Genomic DNA, 10,057 nt, shown 5'->3' with positions numbered 1-10,057 from the left:
GATGATAATTTGTCTCAAGAGGAGAAAATGGTACATCCCATGGAAACCTGTTTCCAACATTATGAAGCAAGCCTACTGATGGACACCTCAGCGAGACACAAGCATGACAGAATAAAACAACCACAGAAACTGAAGCATTGGCAGGTGGGTTACACCTTGAGACAAATGCAGTCCCTTGTCAAAGAAAGAGACAGGTGGAAATTTCTTGTTGATACCATATGCTCCACATGATGTTAAAAAAGAAAGAAAGAGAGATTAAAGAGCTGAAAAAGTGAATAATTAGTTTGGTGAATGCAAAGCATAATATAATTTGAATGGTAGCTGCAAGGTTGCAGTCGTTTATTTCCAGTAAACACTGACTGAACATAACTATGACCTGAAGCATTGACCAACCCCTCTTTTATTTAAACATAGTGTACCTAACATCAGATTATCCAATATATTCTTCTTGTAAGAAGGAAGGATGTAATTTTGGGGTTGACGATGAGATTTAGGGACTAATTCAAGTGGGTTGAATGACCAAACAGAAGCCCCTTCACTAGTTCCCTGTGTAAAGCACCATCCGTCCGTGGCCGTTTGCCATCCCCGTCTGGCACATGTGCCGGAGGCACGTAAAAAGCACCCACTACACTCACGGAGTGGTTGGCGTTAGGAAGGGCATCCAGCCGTAGAAACACTGCCAGATCAGACTGGGCCTGGTGCAGCCTTCTGGTTTCCCAGACCCCAGTTGAACTGTCCAACCCATGCTAGCATGGAAAGCGGACGCTAAATGATGATGATGATGATGATAATAAAAATCATCTAGAGAAAATGGGTGTCAGAAACAAGGCTAAAAACTATCTTTTCAGTTGTGACAATAGACAGATTTATGAAAAGTCATAAAGATGTCGATAATAGCTTGTTTATCCAGTGGTCGACCCAACACTTAGTATTGATTCCATCAGTCAATGCTTTGTAGTTACTCTCAAAGAAACTTCAAAATAATAACTCTCTTTTTCTCTCACTCACTTCGTAGCTTTTTTTCATATTGTTAGATTTATGATGTTTCCTGTGGTTAAACTAATTTTTTTTTAATCACCGTTCCGAAATATATTTTTTAAACTTTCTTTGTGAACAATTAAAAGAATTCTATTATCAGGAAGCTGGTTTTCACGCTCCAGGTGACACACCAATGACGTGTACGCATGTTTTTTTTGTTTTTTTTTTGTATGTATAAACAAACTTTGTAGTTTAACGTAATCTCCAGCGCAGACAACTATTACATTCATTGACGACTTTCACAATGGCCATTCCTATTTCTCCTGTCGTACGATAACAACGTACCACATCACACCTTCGACGTATTAACGAAAGTACATTTCCTGGACCCGGAAACGCCAATTCAGCTGTTCAAGGGAGGTAATCATGAGAGAGTTTCCCCCTCAACCCTTTGCGTCTCATCTTGCGTAACAGAGACAGAAGGAGATTTGACCCTTCAACCAAACACTATGTTTATGAACGGAAAGGTAAGCTGTCTTGTTTTTGTCGCATATCTACGTACATATACTCGGTTGTTGTATGCCTAGCTGTCCCTTTCTGCAGCCACAAATCCCTCAAACAATCCTATTCCTAATCTGGGATGTTATTTTCTTTGTACTGATGCTTTCTCTCCACAAAACAGTTTTTATTTAGTAATTAACTAAAATGGCTCAATGGATCTTAATTGGATTTCGTTTTCACAATCCAGATCTCAGTTAACTATATCCTGTTCTTGTTTTTTTTTGCTTAGGTTATCACATAAATTTGACTGGCTAATACAATTCTATTAACGAAATCTTAGATGAGTTAGCATTTTTATATTCATTTTAACCCCTGGGACACCGAGTTCTGTTTGTTGTTGTCGCAAAGAAATTGAAAACAAAAATTCAAGATTTATTTCAATATTTAATTAAGATCGCCTAATTTCTTTTAAAGAAAAAAAGTTTGAAACTAAAATATAAAATCTTAATTATTTATTTTGTAATATTTCAAAATTAATTTAATTAATTTATGAGTTACTTTTCTCAACGAAGTTCAGGTATGTAAAACCACACATTACCCTGTTTAGTACAAAGTCCTTGAATTTTCAACAGGCTTCGACAGCAGGGCAGATTTCTTCAAAGATAACCCTGCCTTTCTGTGGGATATATATCCTAACAGTGACCATCATCTAGCTAAACCGGACTTACACGTGGCCGCCACTATTTGTGGCTTCGCTTTTTTCGACAAGGTTTCCCCTCCCCTCCAACACGTCATTTTCAAGCTAATCAGTTTCTAAGTTGTTAAGCAAAAATAACTTGTAACAATCGAGTTTTTAAAGGAACTAATAACGATATATCCACTTCAATTATTTATCTAATATCTTGTGTTATATCTCCTTATACATCATATACCTATATTTGGTTACCCTATATTTGTCGAATTATATTTTGTATTCTTTCGGTTTGGTGTCATTCAAAATGTATTATTTTATTTATCGATTAACTTAGTTTATCAGATTTAAGTGGGGTTTGGGACATTTTATTTCTAAATCTTCGTAACAATTAAGTATGTTTCTTCGTTTTGTTTACTCATGAAGACAACCTCCTAAATATGTAAAAAGAAAAAGGGTTTGATTTCCCAAATATTTATTCGGTACGTACATTAGAGAGAGGCTGAATTCTCTATATTGTCTATTTCAGTACCTTATAAGTATTGTTCCTCTGAACTAGTTCGTTGCATACCCCTCCATCTAAGTTCACCCAATATACCTTATTTTATTTCGCGTCACCTATCCTACGTATTGTTCTTCAGGTCCCACATTAACCATTATACCTGGTCCTTCACCGCACACCCAGAACGTTTCCCCTGCAGACGTTAACTTGCAGAAATATTCAACTGAACCTTAATCGTACCAATGTCATCAGTCATTAAGGGTTTCACAAAGGTCACGAGCTCTACTCTTTCCTCTTATTTAGTATATATCGGGGTTCGATTTGCTTGTTTGCTGATGAAAAAAGTGCTTTCATGAATTGAACCAATTATCTCTCTTTATATCATCAAATGGCTTTGTACTCCACGCCCAAAGGAATTATTTTGACCAGGCTCCCGTGGCTTTTATGGGTTTTCCCCCGAGTAACCTTTCGAAGCGCCTTCCCCTATTGGGAATTTCAATTGTTATATTTTCGTTGTTATTTTTACACGGTTTTTTGCAAACGGACAAAACCCTTTCTAACTTTCGTCCTGCGTTTTGCCCCTTTATGTTTTAATTAATTTTTGTCAGCCCTTGTGGCCAATAAACGAATTAATTATTATTATTATTTAGTTTTAAGTACAAATGCAGCAGAGGTCGACTTTGCATTTTGGGGTCGATAAAATAAATACCAGTTGAACACGGATGTCCATGTAATCGACATTCCCCCACCCCTGAAATTGCTGGGTTTGTGTCAAAATTTGAAACCTGAGTTCAAATTCCGCCAAGATCGACTTTGCCTTTCATCCTTTCGAGGCCGATAAATGAAGTGCTAGTGAAACACTGGGGTTGATGTAATCGATTAGTTCTCCATCACAAAACAATTTCTGGCCATGAGCCTATAGTAAAAAGGATTTTGGGGCTAGCTGGTAGAATTGTTAGCATGCCAGGCAAAATGCTTAGCGGCATTTTGTCCATCTTTACATTCTGAGTTCAAATTCTGCCAAGGTCAACTTTGCTTTTCATCCTTACGGTACCAGTTATGCACTGAGGTCGATATAATCGACTAGACCCCGTCCCTCAAAATTTCAAGCCTTGTGCCTAAAGTAGAAAGGATTATTATTACTATTGTAAACTTTGTGCCTATAATAGAGACTTTTATTATTTCATATGACAGCCATGGGTTGGCAGAATTATTAGAGCTTTAGACAAAATACCTTGTATTTCTCCTGGCTGTTTATGTTTTAAGTTCAAATCTGCTGGGGTCAACTTTACCTTTCATCCTTTCAGTGTCAATAAAATAAAATACCAGTAATTGAAAGAAATACAAAGCTCCTCAAAATAAATAGAGTAATGAAAGGGTTAAAGGGTACAAGCACCCCTCTGTTTCCACAAAAGAATTAACGGAAGATTCATGTCTTTTGGAAAATGATGTACATTTAGTTATTTACCCTTATAACATCTACTGTATTAAGTCAGCTGACTTTTGATTAAAAGTATTCAAGCCTGATCATCCCATCTTCACCCACCCACCAGATGCAGTGTCTAAGCTTACATTATCCAATACATTTCTCCCTATTTTAAGACAGTAAGATGTCTATTTCAGGAAGCCAAATGACTGTATGGAGCAGAGGTTCTAAACATGAGCAGTACCACCCTCAAGGGGACTCTGGGCATGCTGAAGGGGGTTTTAGGCTTTAGGGGCCAATGAGATAACTTGATTACCATACTAAATTTTACCTTTAGTAGTTATTATATTATACATAATAAAACAATGGTTATTAAAAATGAAATGAGATCTCATCAGGCACAGGGAAGTCATTAACTTGTAATATTTTTCTGTGCTGGTGGCACGTAAAAAGCACCATCTGAACGTGGCCAATGCCACCGCCGCCTTGACTGGCTTCCGTGCCGGTGGCACTTAAAAAGCACCAATCCGATCGCGGCCATTGCTAGCCTCGCCTGGCACCTGTGCCAGTGGCACATAAAAAGCACCCACTACACTCACGGAGTGGTTGGCGTTAGGAAGGGCATCCAGCTGTAGAAACACTGCCAGATCAGACTGGAGCCTGGTGCAGCCTTCTGGCTTCCCAGATCCCTGTTCGAACCATCCAACCCATGCTAGCATGGAGAACGGATGTTAAACGATGATGATGATGATATAAAGTAAATTTATAACTTTTGTCTTCTTTATCAAATGCACTGTTAAAAACATATACAATCCATTTTTAGAGTAAAATTTATAAACTATCATCCATGTTTTAAGTTAGTTTAGTTGTGATACCTCATTTGTCATTTAGGTGGGTGCTAGGCATAACAATTACTTAAAAGGGAAGTGGGGGGGGGACTACAAAGAACCTCTGACATATAGATTCCCACATTGGATCCTAAATAATAATGAACTTCCAAAGGAGAAACACTTTCTAACAATCAAGCATTACCTCAAGAAAAACGTCATGTTACGCATTTTGAAAATTAGTGTCTATGTGTCAGAACTTTCAACAGTGCACCTTGCTATCCCAGATGTCAGAAAATCCCCCACGAGATGGAATTTTTAGTTTCTGAGAGCCCATGAAGGTCATGGAAATAGCTCCTCTTTTACCTGTTTCAGTCAATTGACTGCGGCCATGCTGGAGCACCACCTTTAGTCAAGTAAATCGACCCCCAGGACTTATTCTTTGTAAGCCTAGTACTTATTCTATTGGGCTCTTTTGTCGAATCGTTAGGTTACGAGGATGTAAACACACCAGCATCGGTTGTCAAGCGATTGGGGGGGGGGGGCAAACACAAACACACATCCATATATACATATATACGAGTGGCTTCTTTCAGTTTCTGTCTACCAAATCCACTCACAAGGCTTTGGTCGGCCCAAGGCTATGGTAGAAGACACTTGCCCAAGGTGCCCCGCAGTGGGACTGAACCACTTTTTCTTTTTTTTACTTTTAACTTACACTTTTTTTTTTTTAGGAAAAAAGAAAAATCATCATAAGAAATAAATGTTAATAATTTAGGTACAGAGCCAGCAACTTTGGGGAAAGGATTAATTCATGACGTAGACAGATGATTTATTTTTACCCAGGTTCAAACAAGCTTATAAGTAGGTCTGGATGTTCTCGGTATGCTTGTCAGAGAAAGTAATGGGGTCATGAAATGGAGAGAGTGAATCTCCCTGAGGCACACCCCGCTTCATATTTTCACCCGAAAAGTATAGTTTACTCGGGTGGAACCTGAATGCATTTGTAAAACTACATAACTAAATCCCACATGAAATTTTGTGATACTGTACCCTGATTTTGCTAAACCACCCCACTTAGATCAGTGACCCTACATCTAATGGCTATCATTTAGGAACTCAAAGAGATGATGTATTTTAAAATTCACATCTCTGTTTCCATTTTTTTTCTCTTATAAAATAAATTAAATGAATGGTTGTATACTGTCAACTTAACGTGATGGTCCTGTAAGGGAATTACACCACTGCTGTTTAGCCCTAGGAAGCATCTCCCTTACAGGACCGTCACGTTAAGTTGACAGTATACAATCACTCTATCGCTCCACCACCGTACATATCTCTATGAGATATTTAGAAATTTAATATTTCCAAATTAAATGAAATATGAGAGATAAATATTATTTCTTTCAGCATTAGGCTGTCACCTGTTGTACAAGGGTTATTATTATTTTTTCATTTTTGCTTTATTTTATACTAGCTTGACTCTTTAGTGTTCAGATTATTCTGTCAAACGTGATGTTTGTTTATTTATATTGTTTTGAATTAATCATGTATTATCTTGTAGTTTAGAGATTTCAGTGATGTGATTATTTTAGTTTTAGAATGACATGGTAGGGCTGAGGTGAGAGGCGAGATCTGGTCAGTTTCAATATAAAACAGGTTAAATATTTTGGCCAGATATGGCCAGTTTGAATGCTAAAGGGTTAAAAGCTGCCCTCCATGCAGACTTTTAATCTAGCTCCTGTGGAGGGCTAATTGGGCCTGCAGCCCAAAACTAAAGAGAGCTAAATGGTGTTTCATCAGAAATTAAGGACAGATGAGAATTAATTCTGTAATGCAATCATTATATTCCCAAGTTGTATTCCAATTGTTCGCCATTTTGGGATCTTTACCTTTTGACCGACAAATTTAAAAAATAATTTTTTGTAACTAAACACTCTCAAACTTTGTATACTTGTAGAATGTGTCACATAAAACATCTTTTACTCTTGGCATTGTTGAGAAAATTCTGTATTTTGGAAGTTATTTCTTGTTAAAGTTGTCGTATTTCGGAAATATTCACATTTCAACTCACTTTCAGTTTTAATTGCATCACCCCTGCCATCATCATCAGCAACAACAAAACTAGACTCAATATGAATGAATATACGTGTAAATACACATCTACACATATTTACAATTTGTAGCCCACTTTTGGAATAGGTACACTGTATATCTGTGTGTTTTAACCCTTTAGTATTTAAACTGGCCATATCCGGCTAAAATATTTAATCTGTTTTCTGTTCAAACTGACCAGATCCAGGCTCTCACACCTACCCTACAATGTTATTCTACGTTAAGTAATTACACCATCAAGATCTTGAAGATATGAGATAATGCATGATTAATTCAAATCAATGGAAATCAATAAGCATTATGTTTGATTGAATAATCTGAACACTAAAGGGTTATATGAGAACTATGCTGAAAATAATTAGGCTATCATGGGGCCTGCAAAGCAAGCCTTTACTTTTGCTGTTATTGATGTTATTGTTGTTCTTGTTATTGGTGGTGGGGTGTGTGTGTGTATGTAAAAATGTACCAATATATTTCAATTTCCATTTTTTTTCTTTATATTTTTCAGCCTCAAGCCATTTAATTTAGAATTCTCAAGAATGTGTCTCTGACTGAAGATATGTATAACGAAGAAAGAAATATTTTTCTAATTAACCTTGCGCTTAAAAAATGAAAGTAACAAAGACTCATCAAATATAAAATGTTTTAAACAAGCTTTAACCCACATAATGAATTGTGAAGGAAAATCTACTGGTGTAACGAACTCTAAGAAACCTTTACCTAAAAGCAATATTGGAAGACCTATAATGTTTGATTACCACAAAAAAAATTTCCCCTTTCAGAGCCATTTAAATAAATATTTTAAAAACCATAACACAGAAAATTCTGGTAAAAAATGTTTTTTGAAGCCATTTTTTTATTCCAAAGGTCTTTCAAAGAATTTAAAGATACATTTCTTATATGAATGCACTTTTTGTCAAAAACTTTTTGCACATAATAGCAACCTAAGCAGACACATGAGGGTACATTCTGATGAGAAATTGTTCCAATGTAACCTTTGTGAAAAGTCTTTTACATCATCAAGTAACTTAGGTACGCATTTAGGAAATCATTCAGGAAGCCACATGACGAAGAATCCTTTTAAATGTGGATATTGTAAAAAAATATTTACAAAATCAAATGAACTTATCAAACATATTGAACTGCACACAAAACAAAATTCTGATCAACAAAAGTCAAGCTGTTCGTTGAAAGCTGTTCCTTCGAGTGAAGGTGGAAGAAGCTGCTCAGGTACAAAACATATTGATGAACAGTCAGCATCGCCCAAAGGTAACTGTAGTTTTGATCAACAGTATAAACCCGATCATACTTATTGTTTCAATGCCAGCCAGGAGTTGAATGATGGGAACGAAACGAACCCACTTGCATTTGGCAACAAAAGTAAGTGCCATTCGAATAGCATTGAGAAAAATCAGTTACAACCTGATCATACATATTGGTCACATGCTAAAAAATCTCGCCTTTGTAAAAGGAAAGTAAAATCTTCACATTCCAGTCAAGAACCGTCGGTGAATCAATCTGATTCTAACAAGCCCAATATCGAGTCTGATCACACGTACAGCTCAGGTTGTAGCACTAACATGCTTGGTGATAAGTTACCATTAGAACCTTCAGCTTGTAACAGTGAACTTGTGCCTGAGAAAAATGCAAGGAAATTGAAACCTGACCATACGTACAGTATTGGAGTTCATTGTAGCGAAAAAAAGACAAACGCTCAAGAGGATTCGTCTTTGCAGCTTGTACACCATTCTTCTCATACAGATAACTGCAGTAATTCTGGGAGACCCATACCTCTGAATACTCAGCATAACCAAAACTCTCAACCAGTGAGTACACCTCTGAAAAAGTCAAGTAAAAACAATTGCCTTGATCAACCAGTTGAAACCACAGTACATTGTTCAAATATTTCTAAACCCGACCACACATATTCTCATAAAAAAGGCATAATTTCTAATATGAATAATTTGAAAACATTTGGTAATAGGTCAGTTAAAACAGACTGGGAGAAACTAAGCTTTACACTTCAAGCTGCAAAAGAAAATCAGCCTTCCTTTGATCATACATATTGTTTTGATGCTAAGCTCCAAAAAGAACCCGATGGAAAAGGTACAGATCATACATACTGCCTAGAAGAAGATGATTTTATTTGCTCACACAATTGGAATGCAAACATGATGTCTGATCACACGTATTGTTTGATGAATGCCGTTACACGACACTTTTGAATGTAGAACCCATTCCAGGATTACCCTTGTAGACATATATAAAAAATGTTAAGGATATATTTTATTGTTTGACATGAACTTGAAGTATATTTGCTCTTTTAAGGATCAAATTTTGCTACGCAAAAAAAAAAAAATATTGAAAATAAAATCTGGAATTTTTCAAGTATATTTCAATTTTGTTTCTTATTTCTGTTTCAGCAATTTTTTTTTTATTTTTAAAATCTTTGTTTGATGAATAATTAATTTTATTTATATTATAAACTCCTTTTATTGTTACGTTCTTAAAATTACCTTATTGTAAATCTTTATCGTCAATCATCATCTTCATCATCAGCATCGTTTAACGTCCGCTTTCCATGCTAGCATGGGTTGGATGGTTCGACTAGTGTCTGGGAAGCCAGGAGGCTGCACCAGGCCCAGTCTGATCTGGCAATGTTTCTACAGCTGGATGCCCTTCCTAACGCCAACCACTCCGTGAGTGTAGTGGGTGCTTTTTACGTGCCAGGCGGGGCTGGCAATGGCCACAATCGGCTGGTGCTTTTTACGTGCCACTGGCATGGAGGCCAGTTGAGGCGGCACTGGCAATAGCCACGTTCGAATGGTTCTTTTACGTGCCACCGGCACTGGTATCACAACTACAATTTCCATTGATTTTGATCGATTTCGATTTCACTTGCCTCAACAGGTCTTTGCAAGCTGAGTTTTGTGTCCCAAGAAGGAAAGGTATGCATTAGTGGACTGGCTACATCCCAGGTAAAGGCCACATGTTATGTTCTCACTTGTCCTGCCAGG

General features: G+C 36.9%; 1 protein-coding gene across 1 annotated transcript; it reads left to right on the top strand.

Annotated features, from left to right (window-relative positions):
- The first annotated feature begins 1,276 nt into the window (after positions 1–1,276).
- On the top strand, positions 1,277–9,431 carry LOC115212103 (zinc finger protein 429). The gene is made up of 2 exons (XM_029780945.2): positions 1,277–1,505; positions 7,549–9,431. The coding sequence occupies exon 2, from the start codon at positions 7,709–7,711 to the stop codon at positions 9,263–9,265; it is 1,557 nt and encodes a 518-aa protein (XP_029636805.1). The 5' UTR covers positions 1,277–1,505; positions 7,549–7,708; the 3' UTR covers positions 9,266–9,431.
- The last annotated feature ends 626 nt before the right edge of the window (positions 9,432–10,057 follow it).

The sequence above is a fragment of the Octopus sinensis genome, linkage group LG5 (assembly GCF_006345805.1).
Source record: "Octopus sinensis linkage group LG5, ASM634580v1, whole genome shotgun sequence".
Classification (NCBI taxonomy): Eukaryota; Metazoa; Mollusca; class Cephalopoda; order Octopoda; family Octopodidae; genus Octopus; species Octopus sinensis.
The sequence above is the reverse complement of the archived record's forward strand: the minus strand, read 5'-3'. Positions and strand labels throughout refer to the sequence as shown.